We start from the raw sequence: 23,661 nt of genomic DNA, 5'->3' as shown, positions 1-23,661 counted from the left end.
CATGTTCTTTCTCTCCCCTCCTCCTACCCCCTCCCATAGCCAATGAGCAATTCCACTGGGTTTTACATGTATCATTGATCAAGACCTATTTCCATTTAATATAGTCTTCTATTAATTCATGGATCCCATATTCAGGGTGTAATGGACAGAGTGCTGGCCCTGGAGTCAGGAAGACCTGAGTTCAAATGCAGTTTTAGACACCCCCAAAAATGAAATTAAAATCCTTACTGTGTGACCCTGAGAAAGTCACTTAACTTTTTTTTGCCTGAATTTCCTCAACTGTCAAATGAGCCTGAGAAAGAAATGGCAAACTTACTCGGGTATCCTCGCCAAGAAACCCCCAAATTGTCTCCAGAAGAGTTAGATGGGGCTGAAATGACTGAAAGAAATCTAACCTCTCATTTTACAGATAAAGGAATTTCCTTTCTCCTCTGTAGTATCTTATACTGCCCTAGTTATTTATATGTCTCACTTGTGGTCAGGGACTACTTTTGCTTTCCTTTGGCTTGGTCCAATGCCTAGCCCTAGCCCTAGCCCATGATAAAGGAGAAGAAGAAAGGAAAGAAGCATTTATGTAGCACCTACTATGTGCCAGGCAGTGTGTGGAGGGCTACACCAGTATTATCTCATTTGAGTCTCACACTAGCTCTGTGAGGTATGTGCTTTTTATTGTTCCCATTTTATAATTGAGGAAATTGAGGCAAACAGAGGTTAAGTGACTTGCCCAGGGTCACACAGCTAGAAAGAGTCTGGGGTGATCTTTAAATTCCATTTTTCTTAACTCAATTCCCAGTACTCTTTTCCCTGCACCCCTTAGTTGCCGCAGGGCCACTTGCTCCCCAAATCATTCTCTAAAATAGGTCTTTGGTAAACGTCTGTTGATTTGATTTGCCTTCAAGTGGCTTGCCCAAGTGACTAGAACAAGGTCTCCTGGCTTTCAGATCCATTCTCTTTCAGTTCTATCCCAGGCTTATCATTCTCTTCTTTTATTACCTAATTAATGCTGAAACTGCATTGATGACATTATTAGCACAACATTACACATTAGTATAATACTTAATTATGATTTTAGTGCCTTCACGGGATAGTATAATATAGTAAAAGTCTGAAATGATAACTCCCCATTTCTTACAAATGAAACCTCTACAAGCCAAAGTTACCCATTCAGAAAACGAGACCCTGGGAATTAGGCACATGTATTATCTAAAATGAATGGCAAGTGGGCAATTTTCTTGAGATCAGCAATTATGAATCCCCCCCCAAAATGCATGGAGAAAATTATTCCTGCTCCTTAGAAATACGATTTTGTATATTATTTTACTTGGAAAAAGACAAAGGCTAAAGGAATAAATATCATCATCTCCTCACCCCAGTAGACTAAAAAATGGTTACTACATCACATAAGCATTTGGGAGAACTGAAAAAATGCTAGTTTAAAAAAATTATTTTATGTTAATTACATTAATTAAATTAGTTTGCTATTTAATTTAATAAATTAATCATTGGCTAATTTCATAATTGTTTACATTTCAAGAAATAACAGATAAAATGCCTGCATGGAACCCAAACTCAATGAATACTTTTAATACGCTGAAACTCTACTGTGTGAGGCTTCTTCCAACTTTGTACCTTTCAGGGCCGCGTCGAATAAGCAGTCGTCAGGAGTGAATCCAGAGGCCTGCAAAGCGATTCGGCAAGCGTTCCTGACTATGTCTTTCACCACATTTCTGAAGCCTGTGAGGCGTTCTGTTGCCTTATTGAAAATAAAATCAGACATTAGCAATACAAGAACCATAACAATAAAAACGCTGGCATCTGTGAGCCGAAACAACTCACCTCCCCTAATTGCTGGAGCTGAGCAGCCCGAAACTCTAACAAGGTACTGATACGTCCTTTTTCGATGCAGCAAAGTACCATAAAACTGAGCTCGTAACACATATTTTTCACCCTGAGAACAGCAGGTCGCAGATTCTGAACAGAAAGAAAATCGACGTATCAGACCAAAGAGATTTTGCCAATATTTGTCTCCCATAAAACTTGTTGCTGTTAATAATACAAATACGTACCAAGAACTTTCGGCATCATTTGAGACAAGAGTTTGGGGCAGGAATCGACCAAACGCTCAGGGCCAGAGAGAGGGGGAAGCATCAAGTATTACAAGAAGCAACATAACTCGTGCTCGTTCTCATGGCACATTTTCAGGATGACGAGTCATATTTTTAACTAAATTGAATTAATTTAGGGGGGAAATTGGGTCTATCTCACCCAAACTGGAAGAAGCGCGGCCACCATTCGCAGGCTTGGTCAATAGATTGCCGATTGTCCTGGAAGCTTTGACCTGCTCCCTTCCGGACCCGGGACAGTGTACCCCTCCCTCTGAAGCACAGGGACCCCTTAGTCCTGGGGGGTTACTGTATTGGTACAGAAACACTACTGGCTTAGCTCAACTATAGCTCAGAATTCCAGAGAGGAAGCGACTCCTCAGTGTCCACATACCGAATATTGGCATTACGGGCACGCACCAAATATGCCCAGCTTGGTTTTTTATTCTAGAAGTTTTTAAAGAAAAGATATGATACTAATAAAATTTCTCATGATAGGAACTGCCATTCTTTCCAGTCTAATCTATCCTAGCATTCAGCCCCCAAAGTAATTGTCCTAAAGCCAACGTCTGAGCACAAAATCTCCAGGGGCGCCATCATCTCCAGCATCAAACACAAAGGGCTCCGTTGGGCATTCCAAGCCCGTCACAACCTATCGCCCCTCTTCTCACACCTTTACTTCCCCACAGAGATTCTTTAATTTGGAGACACTGGCCTTCTGGCTGCTCCATCCCTCAGCTCTGGCTGTCCCCTATGTCCAGAACACCTTCTCCTCACCTCTGCCCACTGGCTTCCCTCCCTTCCCTTCAGGCTCAATGGAAATTCAATCTTTTACAGGAAGCCTTTTCTACTCCCTTCCAATTCTAGTGCCTTCCTTCTAATTATTTCCTATTTATCCCAGAGAGTTTATGGGAATAGATTTGTTTGTTGTCTTCCAATAGGTTGGGCTCTCAATAAATGTTTATTGACTGGCAGGACGAGGGCTGGACTTGTCACTTCACTGAGGAAGGCTATTCCCTCTCTCAATTCCGATGGGCACCTTTCTGCCTCTCCTATTCTTAGAGATTTGCTAAGAGCCTTAAGGGGCCAAGTGAGCTCTACAAGGTTTGGGGCAGAGGCAGGCTTAAGGAAGCCCAGGTCTTCCTCTCTAGCCATTACACCATGCAGCCTTTCACCTGGGACTTGGAACAAATATTGGCATAGAGGAGCAATTCCACGGTGAAATGGTTAGGAATTAGAAGAGCTGGGTTCAAATACTGTGTAGGCAGGTTGCTTAACCACTCTATAGCTATACCTATACCTATATCTGTATCTATATCTACACCTATATCTGTACCTATATTTGTATCTATATCTAACTAAACATATACCTGTATCTGTGTGTGTATATATATATATATATGTATATATATATATACCTTTATCTGTATCTATACAAAACTTATATAATGTACCTGTCTACTAGGCTATTGTAAGAAAAATACTTTGCAAAACTTAAAGCCAAATAGAGCATGAATTATTGCTATTTTAATGGTAACATTGCTTATAAAGGTTGATAGCAACTCCTGGCCTCCGACGAAAGGAGACAATAGTTCATAATTCAAAGGTTATTGATCTCTGCTTTAAGTCACAAGGGTTCCCTTCTATTTATCCCTGTACTCTGTACTGCTTTGGTTAAATCGTGAAAATTATATGAGGAAGGACATCTAGGAAGCACAGTAGATAGAGCTGGAGTCAGGAGTCAGGTCCTGGGTTCAAATGTGGCCTCAGATACTTTCTAACTGTGTGACCCTGAGTAAGTCACTTAACTCTGATTGCCTGGCCTTTGCTACTCTTCTTAGCATTGATACTACAATGGAGAGTAAGGTTTTTTTTAAATACTATATTAGGAGTCCCACTTTTCTAAATGAAAAATTGTATATAACACATCAGAAAAATAATGAATTTCCTTAATGGGTAAACTGATGAATCACTGTTCATATCTTATGCATCTACAATGTGCCAGACATTGTGCAAGGTCCTGGCTATATAAATACAATGAATGAAAGACAGTCAGTCAGTAAACATTTATTAAGCATCTATTATAAGCCAGGTACTCTGCTAAATTCTGGAGATACAATGAAAGGCAAAAGACAGACCTTTACTTTGAGAGGCTCACAATCTAATAGAGAATATAAAATGCAAATAACTATGCCCAAACAGTCTATATACTGGACAGATAAGAAATAATCCCTCGAGGAAGGTACTAGAATTAAGATTTGGGAAGGATTCTTGTAGAACAGAGCCTGCAGGCTGCACCTATGGTCAGCAACACTCCTGAGTGGGCTAAACCATATTAAAATGGAATTGGGAAATATTTAATAAAATAAATAAAATCCAACAGATCATAGAAAATGTGAATGGTTTTCTAAGTTAATATGTCCCAGCAGGGATCTTTATGTACAGTTCAGAGTTCCTTTTTCTATTTGAATTTGGTACCACTGCTATGGAAGATGGGATTGTGGCTGGTGTTGGGTACCATGCCATGGAAGATGGGATTGTGGCTGGTGTTGGGTACCATGCCATGGAAGGTGGGATTGTGGTTGGTGTTGGGTACCACTGCTATGGAAGATGGGATTCTAGTTGGGACCAGCTAAGGAAGCCAGGAGGTAGAGCGGAGGAGAGAACATTCCAAGTATGGGGCACAGTCAGAGAAAATGCCTGGAGTGAGGAGTTGAACTGCATTGTTCAAGAGAGAACAAGGATGCCAGTGTTAATGGATCAAAGGGTATGTGGATGGAAGGGTGGTGTTCAAGGTGGAAGAAACCTGGAAAGGTGAGAGGGGAAGCTCATGAAGGATTCTGAATTCCATACAGAGGATTTTACATTTGGTCCTGGAGATGATAGGGAGTCATTGGAGTTGGCAGGTGTTTACATTCTAAACAATACATGTATAATGGATGAAATCACCTTCCCTGAGGACCAGTAACCATTATCATTCCCTTACATTTTTAGCAGATGGGAAATTCTTGAGAAATGATGGAATTAATAAATACGTACATCATTAACAATGAACAGATTATCTAGTAGAGATTTTCGGCATTCGTTAATTTTCTTGGAGCGGACGTTCTTTCTCCACACGGTAAATGCTTTCCATTTGCGAAAACGTGAAAATATGGGAACCTTTCTGAGTTCTCTGTGATACAGATATTCTTGTTCCCATCGAGGAAGTTCAATAAATTCAACTTCCCCATCACAAGTGTGAGTTACTGCTCTTTTGCTAATCGTATAGTAATCGTTTTTATTGACACGTTCATAACTCACGACTCTAGGAAGAAAGGAAACGGTGGCAAATGAACAACGTAAGACAAATTCAGATGGCATTTCATCAATTATAATATTCACTTGTCAATAGAGAACAGTGCAGCATATTGGATAGTGGGAAAGCCTTGAAGCCAGGGAGAGATTCAGGAACTCCCAACATGTTACGATGTGGGTTTTTTTGTGGTCTTTACCCTTTGTGACTCAATTTGGGATTTTCTTAGCAAAGATCCTTAGGTGGTTTGCCATTTTCTTCTCTAGCAGAGACACTGGAATGGTTCGCTATTTCCCTGTCCAGCTCATCTTACAGATGAGGAAGTGAGGCAAATAAGTTTAAGTGACTTGACCAGGGTCACACAACTAGTGAGTACTTGATGCCAGATAACTCAGGAGTCTACCAGAGTGTAGTGACAAATACTTAAGGTCTCTTTCCTAGGCTAAAAGGATGGCCCCACTTTTCAGTCTGTTGAGTTTTTTTTTCTCTTCCCTTTTTTTAAAAAACCTTTTCCTTCTGCCTTAGAATCAATACTGTGCATTGGTTCCAAGGCAGAAGAGTAGTAAGAGCTAAGTAATGGGGGTGAAGTGACTTGCCCAGGGTCACACAGCTGGGAAATGTCTGAGGCCACATTTGAACCCAAGACCTCCCATCTCTAGGCCTGGCTCTCACTCTACTGAGTTACCTAGCTGCCTTCGAATCCCCAAATTTCTAAAGCAAAATAAAACAACTGCTTGTTGTTGCATATCTAGTTGTTGCATTTGGACCCCTGTGGCCTATAAAAGCTATATCAAAGATCATTATATCTGATCATGTTCAGTCTTTGCAGCAATCCTGTCAAGTAAGCATTCTTTATTAATATCCCCATCTGGCAGATGAGGAAACTGAGTCTGGGAAAGGATAAAGTGACTTGTCCAAGATCAAACTTCAGTTTTCCTGACTCCAAGCTCCTCACTATGCCACATAACTTTCCAAGTATCAGAAGGTTTCCAAAACATTTAACGCATATGATCTCATTTGTAATTTGTGGGTTTTTTGGACAAGGGATTTCATCTTTTGCCTTTTTATCCACAGAGCCTGGCATAGAGTAGATACTTAATATGTGCTGCTTGCTTGCTTGCTTGCTTGCTTGATTGCTTGGTTGGTTGGTAGGGAAGTCAGCCACTGGGAAACTAAATGATCAGAAAAAGGAAACACAGCTCAAAACTTCCCGGGGTATGTAAGAAGCAGCAGCGAAAGAAAATTAACCAACGAGGGCAGTTCCTTTCTTAGAGAATGCATTAATCCTGTGGGGAGGCAATAGGAAGTGAGCTGAAAGGTCCACTTGTGGGAGGAGAAAGTTGTGTGGAAGTTCAAGTGGGAACAGAAAGGATGCCAGGCACTGAGATGGTAGTGTGGCTGCTTCCTGGCACTGATGGCTGAATGCACCAACCCTGGCTCTGCGATGGGTTAGCTATGGACGGTCGCGGCCATGGGTCTCTGGCGAGACAAATATATCCAGAACAGGGAACATTCTCCGGCTTGGAAGCTTCAGTTTTCTCCTGAGTCCACTTGAATGTTGAGTCCCCTTTGTGTTAAAACTCAGAATCAGAGTTCCTCTGGAATTTCTGTCCTTTTGCCTAGATCAGTGGTTCCCAAACTTTTTTGGCCTGCCGCCCCCTTTCCAGAAAAAATATTACTTAGGCTCCTGGAAATTAATTTTTAAAAATTTTAATAGCAATTAATAGGAAAGATAAATGCACCTGTGGCCATCATCGCTTCCCTGGATCACTGCAGCACCCACCAGGGGGCGGTGGCACCCACTTTGGGAATCACTGGTCTAGAGGGTCATATCAAATGGGCATTCCTTTGTCCACTCCAAGGCTACCAGAAGTGGAGAATTAAACAAAACCAAACTGTACATTTTCTTTAATACCTGGACCTACATTGATCCTATGTCCTCTAGGGTATGGGAGAGTAGCTCGCTCCCAGGCATCTGGTAGATTTTTGTCATTTTATTTCACTTGGTTCTCCAGTTATTATGTAGTTTCTTTGCCTATTTATTCTATGCTGAGTAAATGCAGTGTCATATCCAAACCTGCCTCGACCTCTACTCTGAAATATAGCCAGTCCAAAAAGGAGTCAGTCTTTTCTAGGGAGTGCCTAGAGCTCAGTTCACAGAATCATATAGTTAGAGCTGGAGGGTAAATTAGAGGTCACCTAACCCAACCCTCTCCCTTTACAGATGAGGAAACTGAGACTCAGAGACATTCAGTGACTTGTCCAAAGTCACACAGACAGGAGATGACAGAGCTGGGATTTTAACTCAGGTTTGAGCCCAGTTCAGTGGTCTTTCCATTGCATCATCCTTTCTCTATAAGGTCTACCCATAAATTCATACCCTCATTGTTCACAAAATGGTGCTAGACAAGAGAGAAGGGAGTCCATCCCTTGGGAATCCCTATAGAAACCCTAAAGCAGTTACTCAGCCACTTTTGCCCACTTGGGCATGTGCAGATCACTAGGGAGACCTGGTAAATCCCAGGCCCTAGCCACTTGGCTACCTTTCTGGTATTGGGTGAGTGGCTATCAACATCACTGGATGGCAAAAGGAAGCACAAAAAGCCAAGTTAGAAAAGACGTGCCTTTTATTTGGAGGAGTCCATCTCCCCCAAACACTGCTGTCATACAGGTGGTTAAGCGGAAGACTCCCCAAAGGTCAAGGGAACAATTCAATTCTTATTCTTTCGGAATTATTGGGTCTGCTCTTGGTTCTGCCTCATGTATGTAGGGTAAATGGGTCTCTACTTTAGAAAAGCCTACATTTGACTGGGGGTGTCCACAGCATGTGGATAAGAAGATATATTAATACATTATTATTTGTTATTATTAATTTAATCAATTTAATATTATTTCATTTAAATTATTATCAATAATTATTAAGAAGATATATTAATGCATTAATAATAATAATGTGGAGAATAAGCTACAAGATCCCCCAACAACAAGGGAGATCTCTCTAGGCCTCTAAGGATAATGGAATCCAGCGTCTTCTCACAGGAACCCTACATGAGTGTATGTTCTTAGGGCCCTCTTTCCTTTTACCTTAAAAGTTCTTTTTCTTCTATAAGATCTATTCTCTGAGCAAAGGATTCTGGGAAAAAAACACCCAAGACTCATATAATCTTTATCAGCCTTGGCTGGCAATGATGATAGATTTCTTTTTTGTTTTTTAATCATATTTTTACTTTTATTTTGAATATTTTCCCATAGTTACATGTTTCATGTTCTTTCCCTCTCCCTCAACCCCTCTAACCACCCTTGGCCAACACCCAATTCCACTGGGTTTTACATGTATCACTGATTAATACCTAATTCCATATTATTGATATTTGGACTAGAGTTACCGTTTAGTGTCTTCATCCCCAATCATATCCCCATCAGCCCATGTGTTCAAGCAGTTGTTTTTCTTCTGTGTTTCTCCTCCCACAGTTCTTCCTCTGGATGTGGCTAGTTTTCTTTCTCACAAGTCCCTCAGCCTTGCTCTGGATCCTCGCATTGCTGCTAGTAGAGAAGTCCGTTATGTTAGATTGTACCACAGTGTATCCGTCTCTGTGTACAATGTTCTCCTGGTTTTGCTCCTTTCACCGCATCAGTTCCTGGAGGTCTTTCCAGTTCACATGGAATTCCTCCAGTTCTTTATTCCTTTGAGCACAATAGTATTCCATAACCAGCGTATACCACAATTTGTTCAGCCATTCCCCAATCGAAGGACATCCCCTCATTTTCCAATTTTTTGCCACCACAAAGAGCGTGGCTATAAATATTTTTGTACATGTCTAATGATGATAGATTTCAATGGCACTCCCATTCCCAAAACTATGACTTCATCTTGGTCATAGTGAATATGATGGCACCCTTCATTCCCTGATTTGACTCCACTATAGCAGGGGGCGCTCTACATTCTTTCTTCCAAGAGGCATTCTAGCTACCTGGTCTCTCTTCATGTATCATGGCAGATCAGGAGGATTTACACAGAATTACATTCCTCTTGATTGCTCTGATGGCAAATCCTTATGCTGGCTGACAGACCAAGTTTCCTTGCTTGCTCCTCAGCATTTTATTTATTTATTTGTCTTAAACCCCTATCTTCCATCTTAGAATCAATACTGTGTATTAGTTCCAAGGCAGAAGAGCAGTAGGCAATGGGGGTTAAGTGACTTGTCCAGGGTCACACAGCTAATAAGTATCTGAGGCAGAATTTGAACTCGTCTTCCTGAATCCAGGTTAGGGCTCCATCCACCTTGTCCCTTAGCTGCCCCAATGGAGGGCAAGTCACTAAGATTTCCTGAACTTAAACTCTCTGGTCTTTAAAATGCAGATCTTAATGCTGGTGTTACCTAGCTCAGATTTCTATAAGGAAAATGTTTTATAAGCCTTCAAGCACTATATGGATAGAAGCCTAAACATAATTCCATCCAAGATCTGGTGAGAAGCACTTCCCACCTCATCTGCTTCCTTCCCCTGGGAAGAGAACCTGGCACCTTATCCTTCATCCAAGGCAGAGTCAGGTCTAAATAAAAGGCAGTTTGGGTCAGTTATTAAGTTAAATTATTCCATCTTTGGCAGACAGGAATATCTATTGGTCAGTTATCACCCTGTGGCCATCTCCACCCCATGCCGTCTCCCTTTGAGCCAATATCTCCATCATTTCCCTAATTGGAAAACCAGACCCCTATCCCTGGAGCCACTTTGGCCTCATCTTGCCCAGAGCCATTCTAATGCCCTTCCTGGCCTTTACGGAACCATCCTGCAGGGGGTCTTTGTCCCACCCCTACAGCTCCCCCTGCTGACTTTAGAATGTGAGTTACCAGGAGGAGGAAACTGTCTGATTACTTGTATTTGTATCCTCCTTGCTTAGCATGTTATCTGGCACATAGCTAGTATTTATACATCGCTCTGAGGCGGCTAGGTGGCTCAATGGATAGAGAGCTAGGTTTGGAGTTAGGAAGGCCTGTTCAAATCCAGCTTTTGACACTTAATAGCTATGTGACCCTGGGCAAGTCACTTAACTTCTGGTTGTCTAATCCACTGGACAAGGAAATGGCAAACCACTCCGATATCTTTGCCAAGAAAACCCCATATGGGGCTATGAAGAGTCAGACACAACTGAATAGTATCACATATCTTATATCACATTAAGGTTTGAAGAGTATTAATCACAATAAATTATTATTTTATTTGTTCTTTAGAACAACCCTCTGAGGTAGGTGCTATTGTTCACCCCACTTTACAGATGAGGAAAATGAGGGAAATGAGGTTAAATGACTTACCCAAAGTCACCTAGTTGGTAAGTGCATGCAGAATCTAGCATTACATACCATACCATCTGGCTGCCCAGAAAGGACTTAATAAATGCTCTATCTAGACAGCATAATGAACGATGAAATGAACAGAGTCAAGGAAACATCATACACAGCTACAGAATGAACACTGGAAGAATAAATAAATCAGGAATGTCGCCTCCAGAGAATGAACTGAAAGGTGAAAGCATGAAAGATGTCGGTCTCCTGGATGATACCTTCTATGTTGTGGGGAGGATGGGGAAGGCTAGGACACTTGTGGATGGGATTTATTATGTAGATACGAAGAAAAATAAGCTAAACATATAAGAGAAATATTTGTGATTTCATTTATGTAAGATCTTTTTCTTTGTATATGGAAATGCTTATTTTATTTGGTTTTGTTAACTTTGGAATAAATATTTTTAATTAAAAAATGCTCTACTTATCTGCCAGAAGCCTTTCCTCACCCCCCCCCCCATCACCTTCTCCTCCAAGGTTACCTTCCTCTTCCTCCCTAGATATCTTGGACATGTCTTCGTATCTGAGGGCATATTAGAACTCAGGACCTCCTAGCTCTAGGCCTGGCTCTCAATCCATTGGGCCACCCAACTGCCCCCTCTTTATTGTTCTTTTTATATTTATGCTCTCTATATGTTTCCTCCATTAGGGTATAAGAGAAAAAAAAAGCACAGCATAGAACTAACTGTATTTGACATGACCAATTATTCTAAGAAATGCTATTTTGATAACCAATAGTCAATGATTTGTCATTTTACAATAATAATTAAGAGAAAAATAACTTGGGAAAAGTAAGTACTATAATAGTTAGTAGAATTATTGGATGATCAACAAAAATGAGCATTCGTTTGTGACAGTTATCACAAAGTCTTAAAAATCACAACCGACTGGGAATTGGTCGTTATCTCTGAGATTTGCTTTCCTGTCTAATAACTCACCTGAAATTAAAAGGATCATATTCAATGGATGACGTTGGTACGGCAGGAACCAAATACAGGAATCCAAGATGTTTATTCTCAGATATGATTTTGATAATTTGCAAAGGATCTTTAATGTTGGCTTTAATGACATCTTCTCGGTCTTGGAATATGAGTGAAGGGTAAGTTGCTGAAATTTGTTGTTTAAACATTGCTCTCCCACTACTGGCCCGTGTTTGTGAAGGAGGGGTGGGGGAGAATCTTTCTCTTTCTGTAGACAACATTCGTATCTAAACCAAGGCATATTTAGAATGTCAGCTTTAATATAATGCAAGACCATCATTTTTTAAAAAGCCACAGTAACATCTGGAAATAATACGTTTCCTTTCTTGCTCAAGTTTACATTGATCTTTTTTGGATATGATCTTTGATAGAAAATACTTCTATTTTTTGGTGAGTCAAACCCTATTTGTCTCCCCAAAGGAAGCTACAATTAATTAAATGTTAATAGAGTACCTGTTTTTTTTTCGGTTCTCCTGAAACATCAGAAGCAAATGATTCAGTGGATGGTATTTTCCGCAAAGGTTTCGGTTTTGGTTGGAGCAATCCAGAACTAAGTAATTTTAATCGGTTCTGTGCATATATGTAGTCTGGCTGCATATGGTCCTGGTAGACTTTTAGTACAGGCTTTGAAGAGAAAAAAAAGTTTTACATTTGTTACCTGTTACATCCGTCTATTCTCTCTTGCCCTATTTTCTGAAAACTCCTGTCTGATTTTAGGATCCTGACCTCTGGCAGAGAGGCTTTCCTGGACTATTTTCTGGATACTCCATGTTACTCCAGTCATCCCATCCCAAGACTGTTGTTACCCATGCCCTGTTCTTCCTACTCTTGATCTCATTTGGGTTTGCGATGACCTACACCAGCAGAAATGCACCAGAGTTTTAGTTCCTATTTCTATGGGTTGCATTTTTATAAAATGCCCTCTTCACAGCTCCAAGGTAGGTCAATGAAAATATTATTTTCCTCTGTTTACAGAGACATAGCCTTCTGTGTTTACAGGATACAGAAGCTCTGAAAGCTTAAGCGATAGTATATTATCCCTAGTCATAAACCAGTAAGTTCAAGAAACGGGACTTGAATCCAGAGCCTATTGGCTCAGTGTCAAGGGTTCTTTGCATTGTATGATTCTGCTATAGAACATCACTAGCTGCAGGGATAAACCAGGGTAGAAGAGTTGGCATGCACTCATTTCCCTACCAACTACTCCCATTTCTACTTTTTTCCAATTCTTTTTAAGTGCATAAGATTTGGAGTTGGAAGGGACTTCCTCATTTCATTTTACAGATGAAGAAACTAAGCCCTGTTTTGGATTTAAATCTGACCTCAGGCATTGCCTAGCTGAACTCTGTGATCCTGGGTAAGTCACTTAACCCTAATTGCCTAGTCTTTATTACTCTTCTACCTAGGAACTAATATGCAGTACTGATTCCAAACTAGAAGGTAAAGGTTTAAAAAAAAAAAAAAGAAAGAAACTCTCTTGGCTTATATGGTGTCTTCTTCACTAGACTGTAAGCTCCTCGAGGGCAGGGATTGCCTTTTGTCTTTAACACATTTAACACAGTGCTTGACACCTAGTAGCTACCTAACAAATGTTTATTGATTGATTTATTAACTGCAAAATACTATGCTTTTGTAGTGAAGGGGGAGGGGGAATTTGAAGAGTAAAGAGTAAGACTTGGCCAAGAGAAGCACATGAAGGTTTTCTCTCCCTCCATCCCTTCCTTCCTTTCCTCCTTCCTTTTTTCTTTCTTTCTTCCCTTCCTTCCACCTTCTTTCCTTCCTTTCTTTCTTTCCTTTAACTTCCCTTCCTCTCTTCCTCCCTCCCTTCCTTCCTCCTTTCCTCCCTCCCTTCCTCTCTCCCTTTCTTCTTCCCTCCTTCCCTCCATTTCTTCTTACCTCCTCCTTCCTTCCTTCCTTCCTTCCTTCCTTCCTTCCTTCCTTCCTTCCCTCCCTGTTTTGTCTCCCTCTTTCACTCATTCTAGAATTTCCACTCACAAGGCATGCTCTCACTGCTAGTATGCATGGTATTGTTGACCTATTCCATTACTGATCTAAACTGGTTTGCCCTTTCTTAGGTAGTTTGGTTATTCCTTGTTCTTAGAGTTCACCATATTGGTGCCAGTTTTAGTGTGAATAACCAGCGACAGCTCACTGAAGTTCAAACTCCTGAGCTCAAGAGAACCCTCAGCCTCAGCCTCCTCTATTATCAGGGATTAAAGGCATACACTACCACAACTAGAATACCTGAGGAGTTTTAAAAAGCTAAATCTATACCTGTGAGGGAGTTTTGGGAACTGAGTGCGCTGCAATGACTTTATTTTGTGCCTCAATTCTGTATCTAGCTCAGTTTTCTTTCTATTCAGTTATGGGTCTAGTCCAATTTTTCTGTCATGTAAGAAAACTTTTTTCAATCATTGGAATTGTGAGAAAATTAGACTGTATTGTTCAAACCTCGCCCTGTGAGACTGGGAAGCTAGACTACCTTTACCTGTTGCTTAAAGAATGTTCCCAACCAAGGACCTGTGTTATACTGACCAGAAATCCAGTCAGATTAATGCAAAGAGTTTTCTCAAAATTGATATCTCAAAGGCAGTCCATATGTCTTATCTGAAAACTGGCCCCGTACTGGTCAGTCACTGTTTTTATGTTTCTTTGACTAACTATGGATACTTGGGGAGGGGGAATCTCTTTTTCTCATTTCAGGGAATTACACCTGTTTACTCTCTCTCCCAATTGGAAAGCCTCTAATCTTTCTTCCAATTAGAAATCAAATTACTTAACTTTGTAACCTGGTTAATTGTTTTAATTAATTGGTCTTATTGTTTAATTGTTTTTAATGCATAAAAAAATCTGTATTTGGGGTCCATTGCCAAAGCTGAGGAGGCTTTGTCCCAATTTGTTATGCAATTGACATGCATTGCTTAAGAAAGTGATATGCTTAGAGGCTGGAACCTTTGTTTATTCACTTATTTCATCTTTCACCCACCACACCTGGTAACTCACTCTGAGGGAGAGTTAAGATGAGACATCCAGTTACCAGATGAGTCCAAAATTCTATATGCAAATAAAATTAAATATGATAAAAGTTTCACTAAAATAATGTAGAAGTGGTAGACAGAAATATCGGCCATGAACTCTACAAAATCCGTATGTAGGGATTACCATAAGAAACATAGTTCAACCAGTCATTTTTTGTTGATGTTGTTAAATGTTTCCCATTTATATTTTAATATAGTTTGGGAATTTAATCTGCTCTGGGAGTTTAATCTGTAGTCAGGAGTTTTGCTGGCTGCATGGGCAGTAGGTCCAATTCCTTTGCATCACGCTATAGCTGTGTGACCTTGGGCAAGTCATTAACATCTGCCTCAGTTTCTTTGATTACAAAATGATAACAAAAGCACCTACTTCAAGTCGTAGTGGGGATCAAATGAGACTAATATCTATAAAATATTTAACATGGTGTCTGATTCCTAGTGTTTATGGTTGTTCAGTCATTTTCACTCATGTCTGATTCTTCATAACCCTACTTAGGGGAGTAAGCTAGGTTATATTTTAAGAGATATACCTCAGAGGATATATATATATATATATATATATTAACCAAAAGTTAATTTTTGGTTAAAAAAACGTTAATATTCATGGCCTGAATAATGTCTTGCATTCATATCTATCACTTTCCCCCCAAAACTCTCTGTGAAGGAAGAGAAAGAAATCTGCATTTATTAAATGCCTATTGTGTGCCAAGTGGTTTGCTACATTTTTTATAATTATCTCATTTGATGCTCATAATTATGATTCCCACTTTACAGCTGAGGAAACTGAGGAAGACAGCATTTAAGTGACTTGTCCAGATATTACATATCTGAGGTTCAAATCTGGAGACTGGATCTATAGGTGGATCTATATCCACTATACAGTGGATAGAGCACTGAGACTGGAATTGGGAAGACATCTTCATGAGTTCAAAACCAATCTCAGACACTAGGGCAAGTCACTCAATCCTGTTTGCCTCTTCTGTAAAATGAGTGTAAGGAGGAAATAGAAAACCATTCCAGTATCTTTGGCAAGAAAACTCTAAAATGGGATCACAAAGAATCAAACGACTGAAAAATACTGGACTACAAAATCTCACTATTCTGAGTCCAGCACTTTATACACAGCACCATGTAGCTGTATTATTGATCAAGACACAGACAGGCAGATAAATAGATAGACAGATAGATAGATGACTGATAAATATATAGAGAAAGAAAGGAAGGTTGTAAGAAGGAAAAAAGAAGGAAAAAAGGAAAGAAGGAAAGAAGGAAAGAAAGAAAAAAGAAAGAAAGAAAGAAAGAAAGAAAGAAAGAAAGAAAGAAAGAAAGAAAGAAAGAAAGAAAGGAAGGAAGGAAGGAAGGAAGGAAGGAAGGAAGAGAAGGAAGGAAGGAAGGAAGGAAGGAAGAAAAAGAAGAGAAAGAAAGAAAGAAAGGAAGGAAGGAAGAAAGGAAGAAAGGAAGAAAGAAAGAGAAATGTACATGCTGCCAATGCCAGGAAATTCTGCTCCCTGTGACCTCTGGGTATTGGCTTATTTTTTGATATGTTGGGTTGCATATGTTATGCTAGAAACTTGTGGTCACCAGGAGAAACCCATCAATGTATTCCCTAGAGTTTGGTGGTTCAGTATTCCCTATGTCTCATCCGGGCTCTTCCATTAAGCTATGGGTATGTGGATGCTGAGGCCGATACCCTTCCCTTGCTAGTCTGTACTCAGCTCAGACTGCTGAAGCTCATAAGTTAGTTTTGGGAAGTATGTTAAGCTTTCTCCTAATGCACGTTATGTTTTGGAGACATTATTAGGCTGTCACGGAGCCAAAAGAGAACTATGAAAAGTGCATTGATTGAGACAGCAAGGAAGCCCTGTGGATGGTATGCCAGCCTGGAGTCAGGAGAACCTGAGTTCAAATCTGTCTATGTGACCTTGGGCAAGTCCTTTAACCCCAATTACCTAATCTTTACCACTTTTCTGCCTTAGAACTAATACTGAGACAGAGGGTAAAGGTTAAAAAAAAAGTACAGTGGTCTTAGTCAAAAGACCTGGCTTCAGATCTCAGAGCTGACAATTAATATCTGTGTGACTTTGGGCAATTAACTGACTTGCTCTGTGTCTTAGTTCCCTCATCTGTAAAAAAAATAATAATTTCTATAACATATATAATTTTTGTGATGTTATATAACATGTATACCATTTATTATACATAATATATTTAATTATATATTATTTAGTTAAAATTTGCAAAGCGCTTAATATGTTACCTCATTTGATCTTCACAATTACCCTGTGAAGTAGATGGTATTACAAGTCCAATTTTATATATTAAGAAACTGAGGCAGGCAGAGGTTAAATGACTTGCCTAGGGTCACACAGCTGGTAAATATTTGAGGGCCAATTCTTAAGTCTTCCTATCTCCAGGTCCAACAGCTTACCTGCCCAACTGAAATAGAAAATCCTGCCTATCTCATAGATTGAGAGTAGTGGTTACAAGGCCAGTCTCAAAGCCAGGAAGACCAACCTCTGATATGTCGTAGTTATATTACCTTGAGCAAGTCATCTGCTCAGTTTCTCAGTGTCCTGAACAATTGTTTAGGGCTTGTAAGTGCTGACCTGTATTGATAGAGGGAGTTTCCTCCTAGCATTTAACGCTTAACACAGTGCCTGGTACACAGAAGGTATTTATTTAATAAAGACTAGTTTATAACAGGTCCAGTCCCTAATTTTTGTCTTGTGGGCTTATCAGGAAGGAGCTTTGTATACCTTAAATGTATAAATGTGTATCATTATTAAATTTATTATTTTTACACTCATTCTAATATATCATATATTATTTTGTCTAATTATCCTTAGAATTATTAATGGAGTGTCTCAAAAATGAGTAGAGTTTTAAACTTTAATAGATCAACATAATAGTTGATATATGTGTATATATAATATATAATAGTATATAGTATTTTGTTATAATAATTATGTTAATATTTCATATCAATCCGTTTATTAAATAAGAAAATGATTTTTCTAATTTGCATTGACATAATATGAAACAGCCATCTTTCTAGTCTATCAATATTTTTAATATACTAAAATATCATGGCATGTTATAATACTATACGATAGTTAAAATATATGATATTTTATAATTTACTCTTGTCATTCTTATTGCATATGAAAGCACTCTAAACAACCATAAAAGGTCAAACCAGAAGCTGAAAGCAGCCTCTAAGGTCGCCTATTGTTTCATGGCTTAGCCAGAGCCCAAGAATTCATCAAGGTGGGGCCAGCCTTGGGGTGAGAAGCCTCTCCCTGCTTAGCTGAGGCTGATCCTTGGAAAGCAAACAGAGGCTGTTGCTAGGATTGTGCTGGAAGCCTTTTTCAGCATTTGTGCTCCAGTAGTGTAGCCTTTGAGAAGCCTGGGTCACCTGTCCCCCAACTCCCTCCAGATGAAACATCAGATCAGTACTCACAAGACTCATCGTTCAGTCATTTTGCAGTTGCGTTTGGCATTTTATGATCCCATTTGGGGTTTTCTTGGCTGGATACTGGAGGGGTTTGCCATTTCCTTCTCCGGCTCGTTTAACAGATGGAGAAACTGAGGCAAAGAGAGTTAAGGGACTTGCCCAGGATCACATGGCTAAGTAAGTGTCTGAGGTCAAATTTGAATTTAGGAAGGATTCTGAACAGGCACTCTTATCCACTGTGCTGCCTGGCTGCCCCACAGGACTCACCGGTACTCATTAATACTTAAGAGTCGTGAAGATGTCGAGCAAACCAAACAGTGCCCTAATTGCCCCAAAGAGTCTTACTGCCCTCTTTGTCCCATGTCTGAGCTTGACAATCCTCCCTGAGCCTTCATCATTCATTTATCCACTTGCCTACCAGAAAAGAAGCCTTAGTTTTCCCTTGGGATTCTCTCCCTCCCTGCTCTGATGAGCCTGGAGTCCAGAATGGCTTCATTACCCCAAATCTGAGTCCATTGCTTTCTCCGTATCCAATGCCACGATCAGAGGGTCTTGAGCTGGTAGAGATTCCTAGAGACAACTAGGAGCTCCTCATTCTACAAGGGAAGAAGCTGATACCCAGCGAGACCTACCAGCGGTTCCAGCTTTATTGGCTGCTGTCGCTTTCGAGTCCGATCTTGGGCTTTGGTATTGTGTACAAAGCTCAGGACTTTCATCTGCATAGAGGGATCTTTGGGGCCCACAAAGTTCAGTCTTTTCTGGAGGGCGGGACCCCTAACATTGCTTTTATTTGGACCAGGCTTTGGTTCTTGCATCTCATTTGAGTCTTCCGAGCGATCTTGGGACTGAAAAAACCTGGAGGGGATATTGCTTTGGGCCATCTTGATCTAGGAGAGGAGATAAAACATGTTTGAGCAAAGCTAAGACAGATCCCTGTACTCTTCCCCAAACCCTTGAGAGTCAAGAACACAGTCTTACTCCCAGAAATAGAAACAAATCCCCGATTCTCATGTCAGACTTTCAGAGTGGAGAAGGGAATAAATCCAGGATTTGGAAGGGCTTGGCCACTCGCTTGGCTGGGTGGCTTTGGAGAAGTGCTTCCCTCTCGGGGTCTCAGGCTTCCTCATACATAAAAGTGGAAGAGCTTTGAACTGGATGGCCAGTTAGGTTCTTCACATTTCTGATTCTAGCATAAACCACCTCATCGTTACAGATTCAGTTCAAGGCAAGTCAAGTCAGCAAGTATTTATCAAGTGGCCACTGGAGCAAAGTCCTCTGCTGACCATGCAGGCATAAAGACAAAAGGACAAGCAGTGCTTAGCCCTGGAAGAGCTTACATCCTCCTGGAGGGAGTGGAATAATAATAATAATAATAATAATAATAATAATAATAATAATAGTTATTATTGTTATTAGCATACACTTTACAGATATTTTTAAATTTTAGCCTCACAATAACCCCCGGAAAGCAGGTGCTATTACTATCCTTATTTTACAGATGAGGAAACTGAGGCAGACAAAGGTGAAATAATTTGGCCTAGGTCACACTAGGTTGGATTTGAACTCTGGGCTTTTTGGATTCTAAGCCGAAGCTCCATCCACCTGCAAACCCGCACCCTCACCCTCATGTAGTTACAAGGGGCTTGAAGAACACAACAGCTGTATGTTCTAGTGGATAAAATCGGGACTTGAAGTTAAGATCTCCAACGGAATGCTACCTCCTGACCCTTACTAGCAGTATCATTGTGGACAAACCTAGTAAAACTAGCCTTTGGGTCTCAGTTTTCCCCACTGGAAAAATGAAGATATGAATATCTTAGTACCTCCCAACCAGTTGTTATATGAAATCTCTATCAATGCCCCGTGTTTGTAGCAGGTAACAGTGAGACCTCAGGAAAGGGCTCAGGTGAGAGCCGGTGCTGGAAGTGAGCCTTGAATGACGATTCTAAAGGAGAGAGACCACAGACCTAGAAGGGGCTTCAGTGGCTTGACTAGTCTGTCCCTGCTCATGTCACAGATGGGAAAATTGAGTCTTATTGGGGTGAAGGAACTTGCCCAGGATCTCCAAATTAGCAAACGTCGATTAGCAAACATCAGAGGCAGGATTTGAACCCAGGTCTTCTTGGGTTTATGCCCAGCACTCTCTCCACTTTGCAACTCTGTAGAGGGCTTTCGAGGCCCAGGGGAAAGCATGGAGGCAGGAGACGGACTGTTGGCTTCCTCTGATGGAGCAGAGAGGGCAAGAGCCTGAGCCCGGGCCACACAGCACAGAATCTACCCCGTCTCCTCCCTCTCCCTTCTTGCCCCCAGGCCTGAGTGCGCTTCCCCCTTCCCGGCCCCTGCACCACTCACCCAGCCTCCGCGGGCGCGGGGACACTCTCTCCTCCGGACAACGTGTGCCTTGGCTGGGCGAGGGACTCAGGAGGCAGGTCGGGAGAGGAGAAACTGACTGCGCGCTGGCCACAGTGTTTCCCGTTGCCTAGCTACCAGGGGCGCCGTGCCGGCCTCCGCGCTGCCTCGCGTTCTGTCAATCAGACGGGCCAGCTGGGAGAACGCGAAGGCATTCTGGTCCAGGGGATGGAGCGCTGAGCTGGACTCCCGCCTCCTGTGTCTGTCCGGGCGGCGGCGGGCCAGTCACTGGCCTTGGGGGGCCCAGTTAAGGGGGTCAGCAGCAGGTTAGAAAGATGGCAGTTGTTGGGAGGACCCCAATGCTCCCCCATGCTCTCTTGGGGCGGCAGTGAATCGATCCAGTCGTTCTGGTAAGCGAATTGGAAACCACGCCCCTAACTTACAAGATCCAGCCTCCCACTGAGAGAGAGAGAGAGAGAGAGAGAGAGAGACAGAGAGAGACAGAGACAGAGACAGAGAGACAGAGACAGAGAGGGGGGAGACAGAGAGAGAGAGACAGAGACAGAGACAGATAGACAGAGACAGAGGGGGGGAGACACAGAGAGAGAGACAGAGAGAGAGAGACAGAGACACAGACAGACAGAGACACACAGAGAGAGACAGTGACAGAGAGAGACAGACGGAGACAGACAGAGAAACAGAGACAGACACACACATAGAGGGAGAAAAGGAGACAGTGTGTAATAAACTCTCTAGCAGCATTTTTGTTGTAGAAGAGACCAGGGAACTAAGCCTCCGAGTCAAGAAGACTTGGGTACAAATTCTCCATCTGACCCATAACTGGCTTTTGTCACCTTAGACAAGACAAGGTCTTAGTGCCCTGTGGAAGTGGTGTGTGCTAAGACTGTAAGCTACAGAACTGTTACTGATTAAGTGGATTGAGAGCTAAGCCTAGGGGTGGGAGGACTTGGATTCAAATTTGGCCTCAGAAGCTGTGTGACCCTAGGCAAGTCACTTAACCTTTATTGCCTAACCCTTTCCACTCTTTTGCCTAGGAACCACACATAGTATTGATTCTAAGATGGAAAGTAAGAGTTTGAGAAAAATTATTAGAGGGTGTTTCCTCACTCAAAGTTCCCTACACTGATGCTTATCCAGACCAAAAATTTTCACCTGTAAAATGAGCGAATGGCCTCAAAGGTCCTTTCCATCTCTAAATCGGTGATCCTATGATTCCTTTCAAATCTGAGATTCTGCAGTACCACAGCTCTTTTTTTTAAACCCTTAACTTCTGGCTTAGAATCAATAATGTATATTGGTTCTAAGGCAGAAGACTACTCTTCTATTTACTACTAAGGGCTAGGCAATGGGAGTTAAGTGACTTGTCCAGGGTCACACGCATTGCTATAGTTCTAATGGCAACTGCCATCTGCCTTCCTAAAACTTGCCAGGGGGACATCAGTGTGATAACCTACAGCCCAAGCTGAATTGCTTTATGCCCTAATGTCCATGTTGGAATTTAGGGTTTATATATTTTTAACAGGCTCCTGGACCCCAGGTTAAGAAAGCCTGAAATCAAGTGTCTGTAGCTCCTTTATAAGCACTTAAATTACCAAATGTGTATCAGGTATAAGCAAAATTTTATTTCTCTCCATTAAAAAATGAAGCAGATACAGCCTAAAAAAACCTGCAAACAGGGCAGCTGGGTAGCTCAGTGGATTGAGAGTCAGGCCTAGAGACGGGAGGTCCTAGGTTCAAATCTGGCCTCAGACACCTCCCAGCTGTGTGACCCTGGGCAAGTCACTTGACCCCCATTGCCCACCCTTACCACTCTTCCACCAAGGAGCCAACACACAGAAGTTAAGGGTTTAAAAAAAAGCCTGCAAACAAATACAGAAAACTGATGAAGTATCCTAGTATCTTCTCCCCAGAAGAGAGCTAAATGGATTTGCTATGGGGCCATCTTCTGAAATACAGCTTTACCCTTAAGACTTCTGGGTCTTTCCATCTCCCTGAGGCTACACTCTCCTCTATGTGTCCCATATAGCTTCCTAATCAATCAATAAACGTTTATTAAGTGTCTTCTATCTGTCAGGCACTGTACTAAGCACACAGTTCCCAAGGAGCAAGAATCGTTGTCTTCTTCTGTCTGTATCCATAGTCGCTTGGCACATCATAAAGACTTGTTCATTCCATTACTCTATTTCACAGGAAAGGCTGCAGAGTTAGAAAGTTCATTCAGCTACTACATTCAGCTACTAAGGTTTTGTCCCTCCATGGAATTCTTTAAATGTTATTATATTGCTTCAAAGCACCATCTAGTGGTTCAAGACATGGAAATAGCAGTATTCAGAGCTGAGTGACCTCAGAAGCTGCTGAGTCCAGCCTCTAAAATCTGCCCTTATGTTCCCAGACAATTGATCAGTCATTCATTGTTTGCTTGCAGATCTTCAATAAGGACCAATGAGGCAGCCCACTCCACTTTGGGACTCTTCTAATTTTTAGGAAGTTTTTCCCTTCTCTCAAGTCTATTGATCAGTCTCTAAGATTGCATGTAGTTCTGCTTTTGGAGCCCCAAAAGAATACTTTTTCCATGCCATGGCCCTTCTGACTCAAAACTGAGGAAGTCCATTGCTGGTTACACTTGATTATGAAAGTGGGTGAGCAGCAGAATTACAGGAGACTCAACTGGGAACAGCGATGAAAAGATCACACCCATCAGGGAACAGGACCAGCAAGAATACCCCCCACTAATGTCACCAGAAGCAGCAATGGTCCTGCAGCCCTGGGGAGACAATAATCTTTTCATTGGTCTCCCTGTTTCCTCTTTCCTTCCTGTAATCTGTTCTCCACCCAATTGCCAAAGCTTTATTATCAGGTTGGACTGCTTCACTCCCCTGCTTAAGAAATTCCAATGGCTCCCTCTTGGTTCTAGGATAAAATACATTCTCTTCAAGAGAGAGTACTTCAGGGGTAGTTGGGTGATTCGGTGGATAGAGAGCCAGGCTGGAAATGGGAGGTTTTGGCTTCAGGCACTTCCTAGCTGTCGAGAGAGAGAAGAGAGAGAGAGAGAGAGAGAGAGAGAGAGAGAGAGAGAGAGAGAG

The 23,661-nt window shown here is 41.4% G+C and overlaps 1 protein-coding gene across 1 annotated transcript in view; it reads right to left on the bottom strand.

The window, feature by feature from the left end:
- Window positions 1-20,928, bottom strand: part of DNAH6 (dynein axonemal heavy chain 6) — a 219,116-nt gene extending 198,188 nt beyond the window's left edge. Inside the window, exons 1-7 of the mRNA XM_044659302.1 lie at window positions 20,746-20,928; window positions 18,841-19,095; window positions 12,173-12,343; window positions 11,678-11,946; window positions 5,142-5,409; window positions 1,837-1,971; window positions 1,630-1,753 (exon numbers count right to left, since the gene is read on the bottom strand). Of these exons, the coding sequence (XP_044515237.1) occupies window positions 1,630-1,753; window positions 1,837-1,971; window positions 5,142-5,409; window positions 11,678-11,946; window positions 12,173-12,343; window positions 18,841-19,095; window positions 20,746-20,928 (1,405 nt within the window). The remainder of the gene's footprint in view (window positions 1-1,629; window positions 1,754-1,836; window positions 1,972-5,141; window positions 5,410-11,677; window positions 11,947-12,172; window positions 12,344-18,840; window positions 19,096-20,745) is intronic.
- Window positions 20,929-23,661: the final 2,733 nt, after the last annotated feature.

This window comes from Gracilinanus agilis, chromosome 2 (genome assembly GCF_016433145.1).
Source record: "Gracilinanus agilis isolate LMUSP501 chromosome 2, AgileGrace, whole genome shotgun sequence".
In the NCBI taxonomy this organism is placed as follows: Eukaryota; Metazoa; Chordata; class Mammalia; order Didelphimorphia; family Didelphidae; genus Gracilinanus; species Gracilinanus agilis.
This window is presented reverse-complemented; position numbering and strand designations above follow the sequence as displayed.